Source organism: Diospyros lotus, chromosome 11, assembly GCF_014633365.1.
Source record: "Diospyros lotus cultivar Yz01 chromosome 11, ASM1463336v1, whole genome shotgun sequence".
NCBI classification, from domain to species: Eukaryota; Viridiplantae; Streptophyta; class Magnoliopsida; order Ericales; family Ebenaceae; genus Diospyros; species Diospyros lotus.
In genome coordinates this window covers 32,856,668-32,881,235 of record NC_068348.1, presented here as the reverse complement: position 1 = coordinate 32,881,235, position 24,568 = coordinate 32,856,668, and the positions used below count along the sequence as shown (strand labels likewise).

The 24,568-nt window shown below is 40.6% G+C and overlaps 4 protein-coding genes across 15 annotated transcripts in view; 2 read left to right on the top strand and 2 right to left on the bottom strand.

Annotated features, from left to right (window-relative positions):
* LOC127812908 (uncharacterized) overlaps positions 1–14,444 on the top strand; it is a 28,291-nt gene extending 13,847 nt beyond the window's left edge. For 3 of the 5 annotated variants that reach the window (XM_052353476.1, XM_052353475.1, XM_052353474.1), the window contains one exon: positions 13,642–14,444. The gene's annotated coding sequence lies outside the window, so the exon portion shown is untranslated. The remainder of the gene's footprint in view (positions 1–13,641) is intronic. The other 2 variants (XM_052353477.1, XM_052353478.1) reach the window with 2 other exon arrangements.
* Positions 1–21,394, bottom strand: part of LOC127812909 ((S)-coclaurine N-methyltransferase-like) — a 72,716-nt gene extending 51,322 nt beyond the window's left edge. For both annotated transcript variants that reach the window (XM_052353480.1, XM_052353481.1), the window contains exon 1: positions 21,381–21,394. The gene's annotated coding sequence lies outside the window, so the exon portion shown is untranslated. The remainder of the gene's footprint in view (positions 1–21,380) is intronic.
* On the bottom strand, positions 14,672–20,309 carry LOC127812903 (uncharacterized). 7 transcript variants are annotated; one of them, XM_052353465.1, is made up of 7 exons: positions 20,094–20,298; positions 18,681–18,841; positions 16,769–18,022; positions 16,587–16,637; positions 16,413–16,511; positions 15,981–16,145; positions 14,672–15,081 (listed from the first exon to the last, which is right to left on the bottom strand). In XM_052353465.1, the coding sequence occupies exons 3-7, from the start codon at positions 17,999–18,001 to the stop codon at positions 14,941–14,943; spliced, it is 1,689 nt and encodes a 562-aa protein (XP_052209425.1). In that variant the 5' UTR covers positions 18,002–18,022; positions 18,681–18,841; positions 20,094–20,298; the 3' UTR covers positions 14,672–14,940. The 7 variants fall into 7 exon arrangements, with proteins under 7 accessions (XP_052209425.1, XP_052209426.1, XP_052209429.1 ...); XM_052353466.1 differs by lacking the exon at positions 18,681–18,841; XM_052353469.1 differs by lacking the exons at positions 18,681–18,841; positions 20,094–20,298 and adding an exon at positions 19,700–20,087.
* Positions 21,395–22,131: 737 nt separating the features above from the next.
* On the top strand, positions 22,132–23,489 carry LOC127812906 (RNA polymerase II degradation factor 1). Its single transcript, XM_052353473.1, has one exon. It carries the CDS (start codon positions 22,147–22,149, stop codon positions 23,476–23,478), a length of 1,332 nt encoding a protein of 443 aa, XP_052209433.1. The 5' UTR covers positions 22,132–22,146; the 3' UTR covers positions 23,479–23,489.
* Positions 23,490–24,568: the final 1,079 nt, after the last annotated feature.

The window sequence follows — 24,568 nt, the reverse complement described above, 5'->3', positions numbered from 1 at the left end:
ATATGACATCGTTGGAGGAGGTAATTATTGAGGATGAAGCTGAGATGTTCACTAGCAATCCAGGAGCCAAAGATCTTGGAATGGAAACGACCACAACAACCTTAGATTGTGGAGATCTTAAATCTATTTCTCTTGAAAGAATAGGAATGGAAGGAGTTGCTGAATTTCCTACTATGGATCAGGTAACTCCAATTGAGAAATCAGTCAATTGGGAGGAAACTTATGTCTTAATCGAAGTGGATAACCAATGGAGGGCAGTTCAAGATTGGTTAGAGGTTAAGGGAGGATGTTTGCCTGAAATTGATTACACTAAAACCTTCCAGCAGTATGTTTCTGATCTAGAGCAATGGAGGACGCAGAAAGATAAAGCGAAACAAGATGAAAGGAAGAAAGGGAAGGGATTCTTTGTTGAGGGGACCGAGACCCTTGTTGTTTTGCTTATTCATGTTTCCATTGGTGTGGCAACAAAACATAATGATGTTGCTGCTGAGGAGAAAGAAAAGAGAAAACAAAAGAAAAGGGAAAAACAAGATAAGAAGGAAAAGTGAAGAAGAAACCAATGGGTGAAGATGGGCATTGGATGAAGAAACAGTAGCTTGGTTGTAATAAGTTTCTTGGGGACAATAAACCTTTCAAGGGGAGGGGAATTGTCATGACCCAAGGATCCATAAAAGGGCAATATAGTAATAGGTTGATAATAGTTATTAGGAGATATTTTAGCAATTGGTTAGAAGCACATGGGTACTGTTATGCATTTAGTTAGGAGCAAATATGCCTATATAAGGCTATGTAAACAGATGTGATTTTCATGCTTGAATTGAATGAAAGAAACTCTAATTCTCTCTGTAAGAATTCTCTCCATTCTCCCTCTTGTTTCTCTCTATTGCTCTCCCTCATTTCTCTCTACATCCTTCCCCCATTTCTGTCCAAATTTCCCTCTAAACATTCTGTTCTCAATTCTACTTAATCGGATCCTTCCGATTGCCAATCCAACCCTGTTATGAACCCTAGGTTCATGACCTCATCAAGGAGACTATGAATTTTTAGTAATTCCCTTTGGTTTGATTAATGCTTCCGCAACATTCCAAGCCTTGATCAACCACATCTTTAGTTCTTACCTAAGGAAATTCATCCTCATGTTCTTTGATGATATCCTCGTTAACAACCCATCCTTGGATCAACGCCTAACCCATTTGAGGGTAGCTTTTGAAATTCTCAGATCCAATCAATTGTTTGTGAAAGGATCCAAGTGTACCTTTACTAAGGCAAAAGTGGAGTATTTAGGCCATGCAATCACAGGAGAAGGGGTGAGTACAAACCCCAAAAAGATTGTAGCCATGTTATTATAGGAGGTTCATCGGGAACTAACCATAATCAGTTAAGGAGTTAAGGGGTATTTTAGGCCTAACATGGTATTATAGGAGGTTCATCAAGAACTATGGGGTTATTAGTAGGCCACTGACATATCTGCTCAAGAAAAATAACTTTGGCTGGAATAGTACTGCTGAAGAAGCATTTCAAATCTTGAAAAGAGCTATAACACAAGCCCCGATATTAGCCTTACCCGATTTTTCAAAACCCTTCATTTTAGAGACAGATGCTTGTGATTCAGGAGTGGGTGCTATTTTAGTGCAAGAGGGGAAGCCTCTGGCCTTCTTAAGTCAAGCCTTGGCTCCAAAACACTTGGGTTTGAGTATATACGACTAAGAGTTGTTGGCAGTCATAATAGCAGTAGAAAAATGGAGATATTATTTCGAGGGCAATCAATTCATAATCAAAGACCGACCATGAAAGCCTCAAATTTGTTTTATAGCAGAGGTTACATACTCAGTTGCTGAAAAAGGGGGTGTCTAAGCTGCTCGGGTTGGATTATGTAATACAATATTAGAAGGGGAAGGAAAACACTGTAGCTGATGCACTATCTTGAAGGGAAGAGGGAGTTGAGTGTCTCGCAATATCAGCTATGATCCCTGATTGGGTCAAGAAAATTTCTACAAGTTACGAGTAGACCACGTGGGTAAAAGATATCATGGCACGGTTGGCGGTTCACCCTTCAAACTAGGTTGGTTATACCCTAACAGCGAGGTTACTATGTTACAACAGACGGCTGGTGATAGGAGATGACATCCCTCTCAAGGAAAGGATCCTTCAGTCCCTACACGACTCTCCTATAGGGGGACACTCAGGTATGAAGTTACATACAATAGGGGTAAGACAACTATTTTATTGGCCAGGGCTCAAGCAAGATGCGACCACTTATATCTTGAAGTGCTTCACTTGCTAGCCTGTAAGCATGAGCAGATTCCTTACCCGGGGCTGCTGCAGCCATTCAGCGTACCTGAGCAAGCATGGGAGCAAATTTCCATGGACTTTGTGGAAGGATTTCCCAAATCGGAGGGGAGGAATGTGATCCTTGTGGTGGTAGATAGATTGACCAAGTTTGGTCACTTCTTGGCCTTGGCCCACTCGTTCACAGCTTCGAAGGTTGCTAGGGTGCTGCTAGATTCGGTTGTTAAGTTAAATGGGCTGCCTCTATCCATTATTTTTGACAGAGATAAAGATCTTCACTAGCAACTTTTGGTAGGAATTATTCAAGAGTTTAGGTGTGAAATTACACGTCAACCGCTTATCACCTAGAAATGGACAGGCAAACGAAAAGGGTGAATCAGTGCTTAGAATCTTACCTTCGATGTGTTTGTTTTGCTAAACCTAAGAGCTGGAACAAATGGCTACCCCTAGCCTAATGGCAGTACAACACCAACTTTCACAGTGTCACAACCTAGGGACATAATTGTAATTAGGGGCAGGATATACTTGTAATTCTTTGTTGTTCTAAGGATAGTAGGACTATCGCATGTGGCCACTTGGTCCTAACTACCGAGAGAGTTGGTTAGGAGAATACTCTAGAATTGTAACTCTCTTATAAATAAGATGAATGTATGAGGATAGGGATCATGTGAGGATTATACCACTGATATTTTCCCTCCTAATTCTCTCTCTTTCTCTTTCTCTCTTCTTTCCCTTTCTTTCTCATATTCGTCTTTCTCGCCTATTCTCGGTTCTTCCTCAATTACGGAAGAACCTTCATGTCAAATTGGAGATTTGACATTTGGTATCAAAGCCGGCGACCTGGGAGCTGCAAAGATGGCTTAAGGTACACGCACGAAGCAAACGGAATCCCAAATGGATGCCATGGAAGCTGGGATGCGTCAATACCAAGAACAAGTGGAGGACTACCTGGATCTCCTGGAATTGGGCATAAAAAACACGCAAGGGGAGACAAGGGAACGAGTGGAAGCAGAGGAGGACAATTTGAACCATGGGATTGGGGGTAACCAATTCCCAGGGCCAAGGATGGACATTCTCCTATTTGAGAAGGATTGACCTTGTTGGTGGATCCAACGGTGTGAAAGAGTATTTTATTAGTATCGGGTAGCAGAGAGAGAAAAGGTGAACACGACGACCGCTTACTTGGATGATGTTGCGGATGCTTGGTTCTAGAATTAGAGCCAAGGAAGGACGGAGTGGAGTTGGCCAAAGTTCGTTAGTGGCCTCTGCAACAGGTTTGGAGAGAAGACAAGGACTAACGTCATTAAGGAGTTCAATAAGTTGAAACATAAGGGAACGGTGGAGGAGTATCAGGTGCGATTTGAGGAGCTTAGATCCTTGCTCTCCCTTACTCACCCCTCATTAGATGAAGACTATTTCATGTCTAGTTTCATAAATGGGCTGGATGATCTGATCTGACCCACCGTGAAAATGCTCTATCCAACATCAGTTGGGCAAGCAACAAAGCAAGCCTACCTTCACAAATTATTATTGGAAACCTTTGCCAAGAGGCGTAGACTATCCTCTAAGGGCAGTAGAGATGAGACTTCTCACAGTGGGATGCAAAAGGGGGGTAGCTAGCCATGGCTAAGGAGCGGACCAATGAGCAAGAATCCATCAGCCCCAACCCTAGCCAAGTCCTTGACCTTGGATTAGAAGAGGTAGATGGGGCTCTATTTTCGTTGTGGAGAGAAGTATGGTCAAGGGCATCAGTGTAAGAGGATGCTGTTAATGATGGAAGGACAAGGTAAGGAAGAAGAAGAGGAGGCTGAAGAAAGGGAGGCCCTTAAAGGACAGGTCGAGGAGGAGGAAGGTGGGGAAATTTCTATGCACGCCTTGCAAGGCTATGCCTCGGGTAAGGGACTGAAGGTTAGGGGAATGGTAGGTAAAAGGAAGTTGGTGGTGCTCATCAATAGTGGCAACACCCATAGTTTCCTAGATGAGGAAACGGCCACTGCCTTGTAGTGTGAGTTGCAGGAGACTCCTCCCTTGTCTGTGCTAATAGCTAATGGAAACGGGATGGTGAGTAAATTTACATGCAGGGGATTCCAATGGATGATGAGTGGACATGAGCTCACAACGGATTTGAGAATCCTCAGGTTGGGAGGCTGCCATGTGGTGCTTGGAGTGGATTGGATGAGAACAATGAGTCCCCTAGTATTTGACTTTAACACACTCGAAGTCACCTCTGAGATGAGAGGGGGGGGGGGGGGGGGGGGCAGAGGATCACTCTTAGGGGTTATCCGAAAAAAGGGGAATATAAGGCAATATCAGGGATGAAGTTACAAAGGTTGTTGGAACAAGGGGGGGACCTTATTAGGGCAACTACATTCCGTATATGCCCTAGAGACAGAAACAATAGAGAAGGAGGACAAGTGCCAACGAATCCGAGAGAGAATGGCATTACTTGCCCCAAGTCGTGGTAACAGCCGCCCCAAAGGTACACTCATGAACCAATTCATAAATTGTTGATGGAATTTGAGGGACTCTTTACCACCCCCATAACCCTTCCCCCACATTGGTTCCTTGATCATTCCATTCACCTGAAACCCAACAGTGAACCAGTAAACCTTAAAGCCTACCGTTATTCCCCTGTTCAAAAGGCTGAGATTGAAAAATTGGTGAAGGATATGTTGAGCAAATCCTTAATTCAACCGAGCCAAAACCCCTTTGCTGTGGAGGTTTTGTATAGACTATCAACAACTAAACTCCATAACCATCAAAAACAAATTCTCAATCCCCATTATTGAGGATCTCCTTGACGAACTAACCTGGGCATCCATCTTCTCTAAACTAGACCTCACCTCGAGGTATCATCAAATTAGGATGAACTCTAATGACTGTCCCAAAACAGCTTTCAAGACTCACCAAGGACATTATGAGTTCTTGGTTATGTCCTTTGGGCTTACAAATGCCCCTGCAACCTTGATGAACCACATTTTTGCCCCTTACCTACGGAAATTTGTGGATCCTCAAAGCCCATCAACTTTATGTGAAGCGGATTAAGTGTACTTTTGCAAAAACTAGGGTGGAATATCTTAGCCACATCATCACAGGTCAAGGGGTGAGTATTGACCCTCAGAAAGTTGCAGCTATGGAGCATTGGCCTACACCTAACACCCTAAAGGAGTTGAGGGGGTTCCTAGGGCTTATTGAGTACAATAGAAAGTTTATCAAGGGCTATGGTGTAATCAATAAGCCCCTCACCAATCTGCTGAAGAAGAACAATTTCCATTAGGGACCAAAGGCAGACAAAGCTTTTGAATCACTAAAGGAGGCTATAACTCAGGCCCCAATCCTGGCCTTACCCAATTTCTCCAAAGAGTTCATCTTGGAAACAGATGCTTGTGACACGGGAGTAGGGGTTGTGCTAATTCAAGAAGGGAGACCGGTGGCTTACCTAAAAGCCAAGCCTTGGCCCCAAGACATGCAGGGTTGAGTATATACGATAAAGAACTACTTGTTGTTTTGATGGCAGTGGAAAAATGGAGGTACTATTTGGAAAGGAGTAGGTTCATCGTTCGAATAGACCTTAAGAGTTTGAAGTTTCTCTCTTAATAGAAAGCACACAATCAATTGCAGAGGAAAGGGATCACTAAGTTGATGGGGTTTGATTATTGCATACAGTACAGGAATGGGAAGGAGAATCTGGTGGCAGATGCATTGTCAAGACGAGAGGACACAGCTGCTTGCCACGCCATATTAGCCTTGGTACCGGATTTGGTGCAAGGCATCACATAGAGCTATGAGTAGACCCCATGGATTCCAGAGATACTAAGCTAGCAGTGCAATCTTAGGAGGGGACCGAGTACACACTCAAGGGGGGACTCCTAAGATATCATGGCAGGGTGGTCATAAGGGAAGATGAGCCACTCAAGCAACAGATCCTCCAATCATTGCATGATTCACCCATAGGAGGCCATTCGGGGTTGAATGTCACCTATCATAGAGTGAGACAACTCTTTTATTAGCCATGACTAAAAAGGGACGTGACAAGGTATGTACTCCAGTGCGCCACCTGCCAGCGATGCAAGCATGAGCAGAGGTGCCCTCACCAGACCTGCTACAACCTTTGGAGATACCAGTTCAAGCGTGGGAGCAAATCACCATGGACTTTGTGGAGGTTCTGCCTAAATCGGAATGATTTGATACTATTTTAGTGGTGGTGGACCGGATGACGAAGTTTAGCTACTTCCTTCCCCTGGCACACCCCTTTACTACTACCGAGGTTGCCAGGAAGCTGATGGATTCGGTTTTCAAGGTGCATGGGCTACCCAAGGTGGTTGTATTTGATGGAGATAAGATGTTTACAAGTCAGTTTTGGAAGACACTCTTTCAAGGATTGGGAATCAAGCTTCAGATGTCTTCAACTTATCATCCAAAAGCCGATGGGCAAATGGAGCTTGTAAATCAATGCCTGGAGACCTACTTAAGGTGCCTAAGCTTCACTAAACCGAGTTGGAGTAGGTGGATAGCACTAGCTCAGTGGTGGTACAACACCAACTTTCACATTGCTCACAAGGGAACCTCCTTTGAAGCCCTATTTGGTTACCCACCCCCCATAATTCAGTTGTATGCATTACAGCCCCGCTGAAACATCAGCTGATTAGTACCTCCAAGCAAGGCAGGAGGCACTGCAAGCCATCAAAAAGGAGCTTACCTTGGCCTAATAGAGGATGAAGCAACAGGCTAACAAACACCGCTCTAATAGGGCATTTGAAGTGGGTGAGGAAGTCTATTTGAAGGTGAAACAGTTCCAGCAATGCTTTTTTTGCAAGGGGCCTACGTCCAAGATCAACCCAAAGTACTATGGGCCCTTCTGAGTCCTTGCTAAAGTGGGGTAGGTAGCCTACAAGTTGCAACTCCTAGAGGGGGTGGGGCTACACCCCGTGTTTCATGTGTCACTCCTAAAGAAGGTAGTTGGGTCATATGAGACAGTTAGCAGAGAGGTGCCATAATTGATTGAAGACCAAGTGGTGGAGGTGGAACCCCAAAATGTGTTGGACAGGCGGGTGCTTTATTAGGACTCCATGCCCCTCACGCAAGTCTTGGTGCAATGGTCACACTTGCACTCTGACAACACCACTTGGAAATACCTCCCTAATTTTCTCCAGGCATGTCCCAGGGTGGCTAGGCTCCTTTAATTTCTTTGGGACAAGAAATAATTCCCGCCGGGGGGGGGGGAGTTGTCACAGCTCGAGGACATAATTGCAATTAGGGGCAGGATATACTTGTAATTCTTTGTTGTTCTAAGAATAGTAGGACTACCGCATGTGGCCACTTGGTCCTAACTGTCGAGAGAGTTGGTTAGAAGAATACTCTAGAATTGTAACTCACTTATAAATAAGATGAATGCATAAGGATGGGGATCATGTGAGGATTATACCACTGATCTTTTCCTGCCTAATTCTCTCTCTCTCTTTCTCATTCTCTCTTCTTTCCCTCTCTTTCTCATATTCGTCTTTCCCGCATATTCTCAGTTCTTCCTCAATTACGAAAGAACCTTCCTATCAGATTGGAGATCTAACACACAGTTCACTGAAAAGAACCCCATTTGATGCTTTATTCGGCTACAAACCCCTTATTCTTCCTACTGTTATGCAGTACTCAAATGTAGAGTTGGCAGCGGACTATTACCTATGACAGCAACAGGAAGCTCTTCAAGTAATTAAGAAGGAACTAACTACTGCACAAAACTGAATGAAACAGATGGTTGACAAGAGGAGTGAGAGGTTATTTGAATTGGGGGATAGGGTGTACTTAAAAGTCAAAAGGTTCCAGCAACATCTCTTCTCTAACAGTCCTCCCTCCAAACTAAACCCCAAGTACTATGGCCCCTTTCCCATGGTAGCAAAAGTAATGGAGGTGGCCTATAGATTACAGCTTCCGGAGGGTGTATCCATCCACCCGATTTTTCATGTTTTTTTGCTGAAGAAAGTCATTAGACAGACGGACAGCACCACTGCGGATATTTCGTCACCATTGGAAGAGGCGGAGGCTAATGTAGAAACCCTGGCCATCTTGGAAAGAAAAGTGATTTATCGAAACTCCTTGCTATTGACTAAAGTTTTGGTGCAATGGGCCCATCTACATCCCGATCATATTACCTGGGAATACCTCCCAAACCTATTCAATCATTTCCCTTGGATGGGACAACTGTTATTGTTACAACAACATATCCAGCCTTTATCCCACTATGTGAGGTCGGCTATATAAATTCTAGACTTCCATGTATTTCTGTCCTTTGTCATATCTTCATTGAGGTCCATACACTTCATATCAAACTTTAATGTCTCTCTCAAAGTCTTCTTAGGTCTGCCTTTACCTCTTTTTTTGACTAATTGTTTCATTTTATCAACTCTCATCACAGGAGCGTCTCTTGGTCTTCTTCTCACATGACCAAACCATCTTAGTCTAGTCTCTCTCATCTTCTCCTCTATTGGCACTATTTCTACCTTATTACGAATAACTTCATTTCTAATTTTATCTTTTCTTGTATGGCCGCACATCCATCTTAACATCCTCATCTCCGCTACGCTCGTCTTTTGCTCATGCTGGTATTTGACTACTCAATATTCTGAGCCGTACAATAAAACTGGTCTTATAGCTGTCCTATAGAATTTGCCTTTTAGTTTTAATGGGATTTTACCATCACATAACACCCCCAATGCATTTCTCCATTTTAGCCAACCTGCCTTAATTCTATGTGTGACATCCTCGTGAATTTCTCCATCTTTTTGAATTACTGATCCCAAATATCGAAAATGGTCTTTTCTTTGTAAGATTTGGTTTTCCAATTTTATTATAACATCCTCCACTCTTGCATTCTTACTAAATTTACATTCCATATATTCTGTTTTCTTTCTGCTTAATTTAAATCCCTTAGATTCTGAATTGTTTCTCCATAACTCAAGCTTAGTGTTCACTCCTTCTTTTGTTTCATCCACCAACACTATGTCATCTGCAAATAGCATACACCATGGCACCTTTGTCTGAATATCTTTAGTGAGTTCATCCATTACTAAAACAAATAAATATGGACTTAGTGCAGAATCTTGATGCAGTCCTATTGTAATTTTAAACGGTTCAGTATCCCCTCCGCATGTTCTGACCCTTGTCTCTGTACCATGATACATGTCCTTAAGGGCTTGTATATAGGCTATTCAGACTCCTTTCTTCTCTAAAACCCTCCATAATACTTCTCTAGGGACCCTATCATAGGCCTTTTCTAGATCTATAAACACCATATGTAGGTCCTTCTGATGATCCCGATACCTTTCCATTAGGCGCCTCAGTAGGTATATAGCTTCTATTGTTGACCTACCAGGCATGAAACCAAACTGATTTTCCGAGACCTTTGTTTCTTTTTTGAGCCTCTGCTCTATTACTCTCTCCCAGAGTTTCATGGTATGGCTCATTAACTTAATTCCTCTGTAATTTTCACAATTTTGAACGTCTCCTTTGTTCTTATATATAGGGACCAAAGTACTTTTCCTCCACTCATTTGGCATATTTTTTTATTTAAGAATCGCGTTAAATAATTTCGTTAGTCAGGAGATGTCCTCTTCTCCCATGCATTTTCATGCTTCTATTGGTATATTATCCGATCCCACCACTTTATGATTTTTCATCTTTTTTAATGCTTGCCTTATTTCATTTGGACTTATGCATCGATAAAATGTATAGCTCACGTTCCCTTCGGAGTTACTAAGATGTCGATAAAATGTTATTGTTATGTCATGAAAATAAAATAATCTGTGTATTACACTAAATGTACAATACAAGAGTATATATACAAGTATTTAAAGTTAATTACACTAATACTCTTTACTTATCTTATTTAACACTCTCCCTCAAGTTGGAGTATATATATTAAGCATACCCAGCTTGGTACAAATATAATTCACACGAGAACCTCTAAGCGACTTGGTGAGTAAATCGGCCAATTGATCGTTAGAACCCACATATGTTGTAACTATATCTCCAGAGAGCACATTTTCTCTAATAAAATGGCAATCAATTTCTATATGCTTGGTTCTCTCATGAAACACATGATTAGAAGCAATATGCATTGCAGCTTGGTTGTCACAAACGAATTGCATAGACTTAACCTGTATAACTCCTAACTCCTCAATTAATTGTTTCAACCACACTAGCTCACATGTTGTTACGACTATTGCCCTATATTCAGCTTCTACACTGGATCTGGCGACAACAGTTTGTTTCTTACTTTTCCAAGAGACTAAGTTTCCACCCACAAATACACAGTATCCAGATGTGGATCGCCTGTCACTAGGTGATCCTGCCCAATCAGCATCTGTATATCCCACAATCTGGCCATGCCCATGATTTTGATACAATACACCCCGACCAGGGGCAGCCTTGAAATATCGAAGAATACAAATCACTGCATCCCAGTGGCTATCATAAGGTGAATCCAAGAACTGACTTACCACACTCACAGCAAATGAAATATCAGGACGAGTGACTGTAAGGTAATTAAGTTTTCCAACTAGTCGACGGTAGTGCCTAGGATCAGAGAGAGGCTCTCCCTGTCTCAGTAACAAGTTGATATTTGGATCCATAGGGGTATCTGTGGACTTACATCCAAGCAATCTTGTCACCTCTAGCACATCTAAGGCATACTTTCTTTGAGAAATATAGATGCCTTGCTTTGACCGAGCTACCTCAATGCCCAAAAAATATTTCAAAGGATCCAGATCCTTAGTCTGAAATTGTTGGTGAAGATGTGCATTCAATTTAGTGATACCAACATCATCATCCCCTGTAAGTACTATATCATCAACATATACCACTAGAAAAATATGGCGGCCAGACTGAGAACGATAAAACATAGAATGATCAACTTCACTCCGAGTTAACCCAAACTTAAGAACAGCTGAACTGAATCGACCAAACCAAGCTCGAGGAAACTGTTTTAAATCTTATAGAGATTTCCGAAGACGACACACTAGCCCAGACTCCCCCTGAGCAACAAAGCCAGGAGGTTGCTCCATATACACCTCTTCCTGTAAATCGCCATAAAGGAAAGCATTTTTTATGTCTAATTGATGAAGAGGCCAGTGAAACATAGCAGCAAGAGATAAGAAAAGGCGAACATAGGAGATCTTAGCAACATAAGAAAATGTTTCGCCATAATCAAGACCAAAAACCTGAGTGTAGTCTTTGGCAACAAGTCGAGCCTTAAGACGATCAATGTGGCCGTCAGGGCCAACCTTAACAGTGTAAACCCAGCGACAACCAACAATAGACTTACCTGATAGGTCCTAGTTCATGGGACTTACCAAAGAAGGTCCAAGAGGCAGGGGTAGGGTGGTAAATTGGGGAAATTGCTGGGTTGCGTAACAACCCAGCAAGGGTGCATAACAGAATGCGGTTGAGGGAGGAGAGAAAGATTTATGTAGAGGGTGAAGATATTGGGAAAGAGGAAGATTTTGGTATTGAGTTCTTGGGAGAGTTAAGAGCCTCTCGAATGCCCAGTTTTCTTTTCATTTTGTTCATTTCCAGCTTGTAGTTCCTTTCCATAATCAGTATCCTATCAATTGGCTTGGGAAGAGATACCAAGTCCCAAGTCCCGGCAGCAGACATTTCTTCAACCATAGCAGCCTGCCACCCTGGATGGGAAAGAGTTTCGGGAACAGATTTAGGTAGAGAAACAGAAGATAAGGACGAAACAAAAACAGAATATCCAAGGGACAAAGAATCATAACTAACAAAGTGTGAAATAGGATGGAAAGTGGCGCGATGATGAGTACCTTTACGAAGAGCAATAGGTAAGTTAAGATCAGAAACTGAAGGGGATGAACCAGAGGAGGAAGTACTAACCGGCACAGAGGATGAGTCAGGAGATGGCTCCCTCGGACTAGTGATGATAGGCGGTGCTGGTTGGGCCACAGGTTGTGGACGCTGTTGATAGACCTGAAGATCGGGGAGATCAAGGCTAGAGGTAACGAGCAGTGGAGATGGAGATAATGAAAGGTCAAGAAAAGGAACAGGCAAAGGTAAGCCAGCAAACACGGACTCGGAGACCTCAGATGAAGAGGGAAAATAAGGAGATGACTAGTGTGTGACTAGGGTTTGACTAGGGTTTGTGGCTCTGATACCATGTTATGTTATGAGAATAAAATAATCTGTGTATTACACTAAGTGTACAATACAAGAGTATATATACAAATATTTAAAGTTAATTACACTAATACCCTTACTTATTTTATTTAACAGTTATGATTTCTTGGGGACAAGAAATGTGTTGGGGGGGGGATTGTCACATGACCCAGGGTAGCTATGTAATTGTGTCCCTAACAGAAATATTTTCTCTTTTGTCTTTTCCCCTTTTGTCCTGTAACTAAAGCAGTTACAATGCCTTGTCCTGTACCTAAGACAGTTTATATGCTGTGAGCTTATATATTGAGCCACAATCTACGTTGGATTTCATGAATGGATTGATGAATATTCTCTCTCTTATCTTCTTCCTTTCTTCTCTCTTATCTCTTTCCCCTTTTCTCTTAATTCTTCTTGATTTCTCCCCAAATACCCCTTGTCAGATTCAGCAATCTGACTAAGTGTAAGTTAAAGCTCTGCTTCTTGTTTTGCCATTCTTTTGTTTTAGTGTATTTTTTGTGCAATTTGGGTTGCATATACTCTCTCTCTCTCTCTCTCAGAAATAATAGTAACTAGAAAAAGAAAAGCTGAAATGGGGTGATCCATTTACAAGAACCAAAACAAGCTGCATGTTTAGGTCATCAACAGAAATTCAGAGAAGACCCTAGAAGTAGAAGGGAAACAAAGAATGGTTCCCCTTGAGGCAAAAAATCACTGAAGCTAGCAACAGTCATTGTACAATGATAATAAAAAGGCTCCAAATGTGGCAAACCACTTTACAACGTAAGCATAGACGAATCACCAACTTCCCATCCTTTTAATACCAGGTGGCCTTATTTCCATAAAACTTTTTGAGACGAGAATGGAGCCAAGCAATGCAGTCCAAATAGGAAGGACATCCTCTAGAGAGTTTCCCTAAACTCTTATAGGAAAAATTGTTAACGGTTCAGATACTCGTATGCTTGCCAATGTTTGGCAATTCCATTTTTACCCATTTGAGAATAAACCACATTGAGATTTTAAAAATTAGGAAACATATGGTGTTTTCTTTCATAATGGGACATAAGATGAGCTTTAGTCCATATAAATTTAACATTCGTATATGAATTTTCTGGTTCATGATATACATGTCAAAGCACTTGCTGTTGCATGGATATTCATCCACAGGTTACAAGGTGGCCTTATTTGCAGGTAACTAAGCATCCTGAGCTCAATGCTTTCATGCTGTTGTGAAAACTCAACTGGAGATGGCTGCACCTGAACCTGATTCCATGACTTGGAGTACTCATTTCATGGGCATATATGGGTTGTTCCAAGATAATTCCTCCTAGTTTACTGAATGCCACCACTTCTGGGAGTAGCAGAAGTTAATCCATTTCTTATTTACTATCTTCCCGTTCATTTTCCACCCAACAATTTTTCCCTATATGTATTAAGGTCTCTCTTTAAACAAAGGGCTGAACCAATGTCAAGGGATCCTGTGTGCAACATGAGCACATCCTGAGCACCAGCCAGAGCAGAGAGTAGAAAACACCTACTAGCTAGGTCTTTCGTCACCGGTTGCTCATGAGAAGTCTTGAACTTGGCTAGGCTACTATGTAGAGGGTTTCTTTTCTGATGCCCTATCTGTCTATCTATGAATGATGGTGTGGTTATTTCATTACCTGTGCAGGGGTCTCCATGATGAGGTTTGGCTAGAGAAGTAGAAGAGATGGGCTGCTGGTAAAGCCTGAGAATTTTAGCCGCATTTCAATGTGAGCTAGCTGCTGTGATTCCTTGTTGCTTCTTGCTTACTCCCCTTCCTACTTTGTGTTATCTATCGATTTATACGCTTTGCTACAGTCTGAGCAAGAGTTTTTAGTTTTCTTCCCAAAAGATATTAGATTTAGGAGAAAATATTCAATCTAGGTGATACCATGTTGACACGATGAGATGGTATTACATATTCTTTTAGGGTTCAGTTTTTGCTTATAATTTAAAAAATATAAATTTATCATATTGTTTGATAATTTTGTTTCTTGTTTTCTTTTCTCCCAATTTGCAAGCCATCCCTACACGCAATTTATTTTTCCAAGAAAGTGCAGATGATTTTGTCAACTTCCATCAAGTGGTTTCATTAGGGAATAACAACTAACAAACTCTTAAATCTGAAAACCGCAGAGATGGTAACTCAATGCACCAAGCACCAAATGCCAAATGCCAACATTAACACAGATGATAATAAATACTAAACAGAGTCTTGTGTGTTCTGAAAGAGCAGAGCATTGCAATTTCAATTGGAAGTTCCTATAGGCCACAAAAGGGCCGGCTTCGCCTGGGCTTATTGTTTAACTTTGGATGAAAGGGGATTTCTATGTACACAAATCAAAACCAAAATGAAATGAAATTGTCAAACGGAAAAGAGACTTGTGTTTTTGTACATGAATGAAATTGTGAATAATTTTGCTGTTGCTGGATCCAAAGACTACGACTAGGAAGAAGGTGGAGAGGTTAGTATCCAGTTCCACCCACTGCTGAAGACTTGCAGATAGGGCACCAGTTTTTCTGCCGCAGCCAATGTTGTATGCATCCCACATGGTACCCATGTTCACATTCCAACCTTCCAATCTCATCTCCAATTATGTAGTCTTCCTGCAAAAGTACCCATTTCATCATAACGTGAATAATTAAATTCATTCACAACAATCAATCAATCCAACAAAGTAAACCCAAAAATATATATTCCATAAATTAATGGACGGAAATGAAAAATGGAAAATCAGAAAACATACTAGAGAGCATAAACTTTAACCATGGACCAGCAGTATGATGGATTACATGAAATGCTAGGTGATTTATAATTAAATATAATTTGCAAAATGTTTGTTAAGATTTGAGAATGCTAAACATAGTACTAAATGCTCTCATGCCCACAATAAAACTACTAGTGTTAGATAATATCAAGACAAACTTTTAATAATAATTGCCCTATTATTATTGAAAATTAAGGTCCAAGAGCATTTTTGTGAAAAACAAAAATACAATGGAGTTCTCTGTAAGGAGTTTGCAAGATTGCTAGGGTCTCTAAGAAGATTCTTTTAGTACCTTAATTTTTGGAAATGTCTTGAAAGGATTTCTTACAAGTTTTCTCTTAAAATTTTTAGGATATGGACTGATGCGACTTTCAATACAAGAGAGTTTTGTTGACAGCTATGCCCCAAATCAAACAGTTGTACCTGCAGATGCAGTCGCAACTCGCAAGGCATTTTACCTAAAGCGACACCTAATGAATCAGAGAGTCTAAGAGACAAGCATTGAGAAAATGAAATTGTATTGGCTTACACGAAAATTAGCCAAGAAAGCCTTTTTTATTTCAAATGGTTAAGCCACGTTTGTATTTGGAAAACTGAGCAAAAAACTCTGCACACAGCTCGCAAGTATTAACATGCCCCACAATGCAACAATCAATCATGGCGGCAATCAAAGGAGAGGTGAATTACACAGACAGAATCAACTAATTAAAGAAACCTTAGTAATCATAGGAATAAGACCTGACAAATACTGCATTTCACATCATTTTCAACACCACCGCATCCCCTGGTTCCTTCTTTAAGAATTGCAGGCTGATAGATGCTCCTTTGAAGACATTTCGACAGAGCTTCTTCTGATAATGCCGTGCTCACCGTACCCATCTTCTCTTCTAGAGCCAATAATTCCTGTTTAAGTGGAAGCATAGTAAGAACGAGACTTTATTATGTAAGGCAACAATTTTCATTCAATGGTTACCAGATGCATAACCAATGCTTCTCCATAGGAGATGTCAATAACATATTTGACCAAAGGAAGTACAAGATGACTCAATCAGGCAAAGGAAAAAAATAAATAAAATCATATATGCACCCAAAAAAAAAAAAAGAGAACTCCAACAAAATCCAATCAATATCTCGTCATATTTTTCCAGAAATGATGTGAGAATAATTGACCTCATATGACATGTTATCAATGTCGAGTCTCATGTCTCTATGCTGATCATAGATGCCAAGGCCACCAAGGAATAAATTTGTCTCAAGAGCAAGAAATTGCTGCAAGGAAAAAAAAAGACAAGTCAATAACATATGAACCAATCTGGAGAATTCAAGAACCCTATGACCAAGTACCTCATAGGTCAGCTCCTCATCTTGTTCAATCCTTTCAAGCGCCAATAGCACCTGTATGAATACAAAATAAAAACACAAGCTGAGGTTTTTCTTTTGTGTCCTTGCTCCTCCTTGCATTGTATACTACTATTATGAAAATATATGTAATTTCACTCATCATCTCTGGAAGTTAGAAGGAATACCTCTGCAATGCCATACATGTTATATTGCTGCAAGCCATCACGATTCATTAAAAAAGGGGGAATCCCAAATTCTATGGGACCACTTTGCATAATGCCAGGTAAACTTCCACTACTACTGCCAGTATGGCTACAAGAGGATGAATGACTAGAAGAAGCTTCAGCTAGAAACTGATTTGATGAACTAGGAACGTCAGCAGCACAGGGTGATTCTGGCAGTGGCACTTGTGGGGGAAGCCCTGTTGGCAACATATGGTTACCATTTCCTTGGTTAGAGAGCCTTGTTCTAGTGTTACCATTAACTAACCTCTGAGTCCGAACTGACCCAACACCATTATTCCTGCTGGGAGACCAATTTCTAGATTGTCTAGTATCAGATATAGAGATGCCATGGCCAGAAATGGAACTACGGCCATCTCCTGACAAAGGTCCATTCAACTTCTTTCCTCGAACAGAGGTACTGCTTTCTACTACAGGATTTCTAATTTTTTTACCTTGAACAGAGGAACTCCCTTCTACTTTAGGATCTCTCTTTTTTAATATATCCTTTCTTCTACTAAGGTTTGGTTGAGATGATGAACCACCAGAGGGGATGACATCAGATGCTGAGTTGCATCTGAGATTTCTTAATCCATACCTGCTCACGCTACAACTATTTCTTGCCCCCTGGCTGATGCTTTTAGTTGCCAAGGAGGCAGAGGAGGTTGATGGAGCATCTCGGGTACCCACCCCACTAGATTTCTGCCAAAATACCTTCTGGGGTCTGCCATTTGATGCCATACTAGAGCTCCCTGCTTCCATCAATGTAACTTTGTGGGGCTCCACATCATTCAATGCAGACTGAAGCCCAATGCAAGCGTTTCCAGGTAAGTACACTTCTTGCTCATCCTGAACACTACTAGTTTCAGATTGAACTGCTTCTGATTGAGAAGACTGCTTTTTCTGGGATTCCTGAAAATATTTTTTTGTCTTGGCTACAGTGGAAGAAGTCCTACTAGAACTTCCAATTATCTCCTTGCCACTTGAAGCATGTAAAGAAGAGATTGACGATTTTAACTTTATAGAACATCCATTTTGGGCAATTCTGGTATGGTTAAGTCTCCCATTGCACCCAAGCCTGTTGCAGAATTGAGCGTTTCCATCCTTACTTTCAGCTGTATCTCTCAAAACAAGATCAGATCCCTTCCTCGTGTTAACAAGCCCCCCAACAGCTTTTTTACGAGTACAGTCATCCATCTATGTGGATATACTCTATATCTGAAACAACAGCAACAACATGTCATTCAAATCCTTTGTCATAGTTTCAATTTTAACAGCAAATATCTATATAGCTGAACACACGTGGTTTGTAATACTGAAAAGAATTTCACATACTCTACATTCTTTACAATGATACGAGTAAATACGTAACTTCCTTAGCAGAAAGCATGTCAAGTTCAGTTATCACAGTGACTATTATTTCTAGAAATTTGGAATATTAACAATCAGAAGTAATTAACTACAATACAAAATAGAGAAAAAAAAATTATAGAAAGGATATGGGAATTGTAAGAGAAAGCTTCATGAAAGTATGGCAGTAATGCATAGATTGGCTTCAGACTCTGACACCAAGTTGGTGTAGAACCAGGTGAGAGGAAAGGAGATAGAGCGAAAAGGGATAGAGATCTACTCTGATACTAAAAATTAGTCAGGACAAATGGAGAAATAAGGAAGAAGAAGAGTTAAAGATATAAGGAAATTGTATTGTTGGGTGAGTTTATATATTCAATAGCACTCAACAGCAGAACTATTAAGCATCAGTAAAAGATCTGGAAGTAAAAAACCCATATTCAATTCTCTCCAGATTAGTAGGGCTCTCCTCTGGATGACATCTGGCACTTGCCATGCACACACAATATTATGCACTGTAAAATACCTCTTATCTCCAAAACCAATGGATGGTCAGTTGAATAATATAAAATTCTCTCCTCTGTCAATGAAAAAAGGTGCCATGGAGAAGAAATGGCTTCCATATAATCAATAACTCAAACCATATCAAGTACCAGTATGCCAACCATGCTCATATATACAGGTGGTCTGCATGTTCAAAAGAGTGTCATATCAGCGTCAAGTCTATAACCAAAGTGTTTACAAGCATCCAATACTTTTTGAAGATTTTGTTTAATCAAATTCTTAATTGAAGATTCAGCCAGTGAAAATGCAAACAGTTATCCTATTTGTGTTCCTTAAAACTCAAGAGGAAATAAACATCTAAAACATTTTTTAGTTCTAGCATGAATTACCACTTCGCCATCAAAAGATGAAACAAAAAACATAACACTCTTTGGGGGGAACCACGAAAAAACACAGGTAGGTATTCCGAGAAGTACAAACCATAAAACATGAGAAAACAACCAAGCTTGGGTCGGTGGTTGCTTGTGTGTATGGAGCTCTATGCATAGATTACAAAGAAAAAATTACTCCACATGTATGTACATAAATACACGCAAACACAGAACAAGAAGAATATTCCATTCAATTTTTTACACCGATCAATTCAGTTTTTAGATAAGAACAGCACAACATATCAAGCCTTCATCCAATCCAACTATGTTGCGTCGGCTGCGTAAATTCTAGCTTCCTAATAATAAACAGACGATGAAACCGAAAGAGAGGACAAACTCAAAAGCATCATCGAAACGAAGAATACTCTTCCCAACAAGCTTGAGCGTATTAATCACCAGAAGCAACAATAGAAGGACCAGAACTCCACGTACCTTTACCTCAATCACCAGATACGGGATCGATCGATCGATCAATTCAATCGTAGATGAAAATCAACAAATATTGGTGATCAACAAAATCAGGAGACAGAAATGATTTTAAGAACATATGAGGAGCAAGAAAGAAAGAAAATTAAGACAATCACCCACAACAAGTTAAACAAATACATACGCGCTTTCTATTGGATTTCATATTTACCAAACGAAGCTAAGCTGTACTCGGTTGGTTGAAGGATTGTCAAAACAGCCTCTCTCTCTCTCTCTTTTTTTTTTTTTTTTCACTCCGCGTTCCGCCACGCGAATTTACACACACGTGCATATAACAGAAGAAGGAAAACTCGTTAATTAAGAGCCAAAATTAGATCGAGAAAACAAGTATCCAATTAGGTTTCGCAGAAGAGAAAGCCGATCATCTCATCATCACGACAAGGAACACCGGCCGGATTAATTAGGAACGAGAAAAAGCGGAAGGAAGATCTCAATGATGATGAGAGACAAAAGATAGTATCTACGGATTTGAAAGGAATTTGCAGCTCAAAAGAATTAGAATTGTTCTCCAGCTCTACCTTTCCTTCTACTTCTCCTCGTCCTCCTCCTTTCGTCTCCAGGGGAAAGCGGAGCGAGAGCGAGAGCGAGAGAGGCGTGTTTTATATGTGCCTGAGCCGTCCTGCCAATATTGAAGATGCTTGGATAAATAAGAAGCGTCGGATGGAATGATCATCCACCGTCCATTGCCAGAGAGAGAGAGAGTGTCTGTGGGGGGGTTTGGATGATGATGATGATGATGGCCTGCAAATTGCAGCGATAATGGGTCCAACGACATCCCTACAAATGTGACTCTTTTTTCGTGGACGGAACCCACCCCCCCCCCACCATCCGCAGCCTCGCGCGCCACGCTGGGCCGCCGCCTTTCCTTTTATTTATATATATATATACACATTTCAAGGCCTCATTCCTTTCCTTTCCTTTCAGCCCATCTTTTCTCCTCTCTTACACGCAACTTAACTAGTGTGTAAATCTGCTCACTATTATATAAATATATATATCTTATTTTAAAATATTTTTGATATTTTTTATTATCATATTAAAAATACTTTTCTAATTTAAAAATATATTTCCAAATTAGCATTTAGATTTCATCCATTCAAATCTTATTAATTTTATTTTTAATTAACTCATGTATGTATTAAATAAATGATTAATATTTTATCATGTTAATTAATATATTTATTTATGTCAAATCTAAGAAAGCTGATTGACGTACGAACCCACATTCTATAATATAATATATATATATATATATATGGTTATCGAAACCCACTTGCACCCTTTTTCTCCTTTAAACAATCAAACTTTTTTTTATTAAAAAAATAATATCTTATATTTTTAATTTTTTATTATTTTAATTAAATCTCTAAATTTATTGTAATTAACTTAAAATTATATATTTGAAGGATGTGATTGAAATAATGAAAATTTTAAAAATATAATAAATTTAAAATTATATAATTTAAATAAAAAATTTAGCCATTATAATAATATTAATTAATATTATTGGGTACATAAAATGAGTTGTTGATTCAACCCATTACCCATCTATTTGTTTGTGCTTAATTAAGAAGAGTCAACGTGAATTAATTTTGATCACTTTGTGGTTGTAATTAATTAATGTAATCTACACTAATATAAACTTTAAACTTGCCTAATACTGAAATTAATTAATTTAAATCATTTTAAAATTTATATTAATATATATATATATATATTATCAGGTGAAGAGGAGGGGACAAGGGTAAATGGGAGGAAGGAAGTTGTTTTGAAACGGTCAAACCTCTCTTTCTCTCTCTCTCTCTCTCTCTCTCTCTCTCTGTGGTTGGTAATGTGAGGTTGAAGATGGTGATGGTGAGTTGATGATCGAAACAAATGAACAGCCAATTTGAATTGCTGCTTCCTTCACCTTGGGTTCCGCATAATTCCCGCGCTTACTCTCATCCAACCATCCAATCCAACCCCAATCCGTCATATATTTCTCCCGTCCTCTTAAACCCCCCACCCACCCACCTGATCTTCTCTTCCCTCTTATCTCGTCCTCCATGGAAGAGTAGCTAGCTTTCTCTGCAACTTTTTTGTTTGCAAGGTATATATATATATACATACATACATACATATTCATCTCTCTCTCTCTCTCTCTCTCTCTCTCTCTCTCTCTGTGATTGAATTTACAATTTGATATATTTGACTCAAAGTAAGGAAGGAAGCCATATATATCTCTTGCAAGCATGAAACATTGATTTAGATTATACAATAAGCTAGGGCCAAAAACATGAAATAATTCGAGCTGTAACATTAATTTTTTATTCGATTTTGTCAAGAAACAACCACTTTGGAATCTCCTCCGATCCGTTCGTGTTCCCTTCTGCTATGCTTTGTAAGAAATTATTTCTCATTACAAAGAAAGAAGCCCGGCTCTTGATGATACCTCTACTACCATGCACGTACACGTACTCGGTGCCTGGCAAATGATTTTACGGGAAAATGCCGCTGATATATATCTAGTTTCCTGGAAAGCTCTCTCTAATTTTCCCCTCGCGTTGGTGCAGGTTCTCTTGCTGTTGATATATGGCAACACAAAGGAGGGATGGGAGTGGCGCTGGGAAGGAGAAGATGAGAGGAACATCTCCTTCACCCGTCGTCGCCGACAGCCGACCGATGACCAGCAAAAGAAGCCCCATCCGACCAACCACGGCTGCCGCCGCCGCCGCCGCCAATCACAAGCATGTTTCAGATCATCATCAGAAACGTCTTCCCAACTATTTAAAGCCCACTATAAGCTCGGGCATCGATCACTCGAACGCGAACGCGAACGCGAATGCCACGAAGCAGCAGCCTACCACCTCCACCGCCCAGATCAATAATAAAGCCAATTTCAACAGAAGAAGATCCTTCGAAAAGCCTCCATCGCCTTCTAATCATCCTGCTAATTTACACAACAAACCCGTAACTCAAGCTCATCATCATGTCAATCACAGTGCCGACCAGCGAAATTCCCGGCGGTCTTCCCCTGCTCTCAGAAAGGCCACCTCTATGCCAAGGTCTCACAAAGCACCCAATAAAGATACCGGAAAATCTGTCTTCTCCAGCTCGAGACCCACCCAGAAGAACACCAAACCGGCCGGCTTAAACAAGAAGCAAACCCGAGCTGCTGCTGGAGCAGCCGCAAAGGCTCCTGCCGCCGTTTGCGGTGGTCCTGCTGAAACAGTTGAGGCTCCGGCCGTTGAAACTCACCTGCAGGACGATCAAGATTTAGAACCAGTTACTAACAACACTGAAGAAGAGGTGGTAAAGGTGGACACAGTCAGTGAATTGCCGGCAGAAAATCCGGTGCTGCAAGAGAAGGAATCCGTCGTGCAAGATGAATCGGAGATCAACGACGACGAGGACTTCAAGCCTAATTGCGAGCCTTCGGCGGATTTAGAAGACGTAAACAATGCAGCTCTAGACGTTGATGATGATCAGGTGGAAGAAGCCGAAGATAAAGTACTTGCTGAAGAAACCACCGGGGCCATTAACAGTCCCCCGAAGGATGAAGAACAAGAAAGTGTATCTCAGGAAGAGCCTAAAGTAGTACCGAAGAAGGAAAATCCCGAAGAAACTGGAGAGGACAGTACCGAAGAAACTGAAAATCCCGAAGGCGATGAGGCAACGGAAGAGAAGGAAGAGGAGGCCAGTACAGCAGAAGGAAAGCAAACTACAGTAGTGGAAAAAAGTGGCAATGAAACAGCGGCGGCGGCGGCAACAGTGGTTCAGGGAGGGAAGAAGGAAAATCAGCAGGCATACAATGATGTGATTGAAGAGACGGCAAGCAAGCTTCTGGAGAAGAGGAAGAACAAGGTGAAAGCGCTGGTTGGAGCCTTTGAAACTGTCATATCCTTGCAGGAGCCTGAGCCTTGATGAATTCATTCACCAAGTGCAGTGCAGGTGAGCAAGTGAGTGACTGTGTGAGAGAGAGAGAGAGAGAGAGAGAGAGAGAGAGCGATTTAATTAGCTTTAATTAATTCGTTCATATCATATATATATAATCATGCTTTGTTCAATGAGTTGATCGAGTTGTTAAACAGGCCAATGATAATGATAGCTGTTACATAATTGTATAGTTGGGTGGCTTTGAGGGTGGCCGAATAGCATTACTCTAAATAAAATATTAACATGATTGAATGGTAATAGTTAGTTTTAAACACAGAAATGCTATTCATTCATCAAACTCAACGTTGGCTTTGCTCTGCTGCAGTCTGCACAGAGAGAGAGAGAGAGAGATTTGCTCCTCAATCTAAGCGCTGTTGACGATGAAAATTGGCAATGAACATCTCGGCTCTTCTGTTAATATCTTCGCTGTATTAATCCTTCTCCGCTGCATGGCTTCTTGTTCTCTGCTGCAGGCATGGCATTAAACACTGCCGATGATGAGCACCCAAAAGGGAAGCTGCGCTGGAAGGCGCCATCGTGGTCGACGTTTAATATCATAGCTTATTTAGCAGGAGGAAGCCAGCCTTCCTGATCAGATTTGCTCGGGCCATACTGCTCACTGCTTCTTCTACCCATTACCCATTTGTGAAGGGAAGTAGAGAAAAACTACTAAACTTCTTATAATTTGATTGATGGAGTTTAGAATATATAAGGTATCAGTTCATCTTCCTAACAGCTAGCTAGCTAGCTAGGATTTCAAGGGTCATTTTACTCTTGAGATTTTGTGGCGATTGTGCTCCAATATCATCACTAAATATATATGGTATAAAAGTTTTCATAATTTGAACTTAATTGAAGTGACAATTTTAATCAATTCGATTCAATTATTTTGATTTAATCAAAATGTTACTCAGATTCGGATCAATAAATATACATAGGGAAAGAGATGAAAAATGCATTACAAATGCAAGTAATGTTAGTGCCATGCAAGTAATGTTCTTTATTGAAATGGCACCCAACCAATGCATGCTTGTTTTGTAAGTTTGGCCTAACCTACTTTTTGTGCAAGGAATATATC

Bases quoted from the DNA above. Each gene is read 5' to 3' on its own strand.
- LOC127812906 (XM_052353473.1), top strand. From the start codon at position 22,147: ATGGCAACACAAAGGAGGGATGGGAGTGGCGCTGGGAAGGAGAAGATG.
- LOC127812903 (XM_052353465.1), bottom strand. From the start codon at position 18,001: ATGGATGACTGTACTCGTAAAAAAGCTGTTGGGGGGCTTGTTAACACG. The intron at 16,146-16,412 runs GTCAATTATTCT...CCACTTAAACAG, and splicing joins TTGATAACATGTCATATGAG to GAATTATTGGCTCTAGAAGA. The intron at 15,082-15,980 runs GTCTTATTCCTA...GTACTTTTGCAG, and splicing joins TGAAATGCAGTATTTGTCAG to GAAGACTACATAATTGGAGA.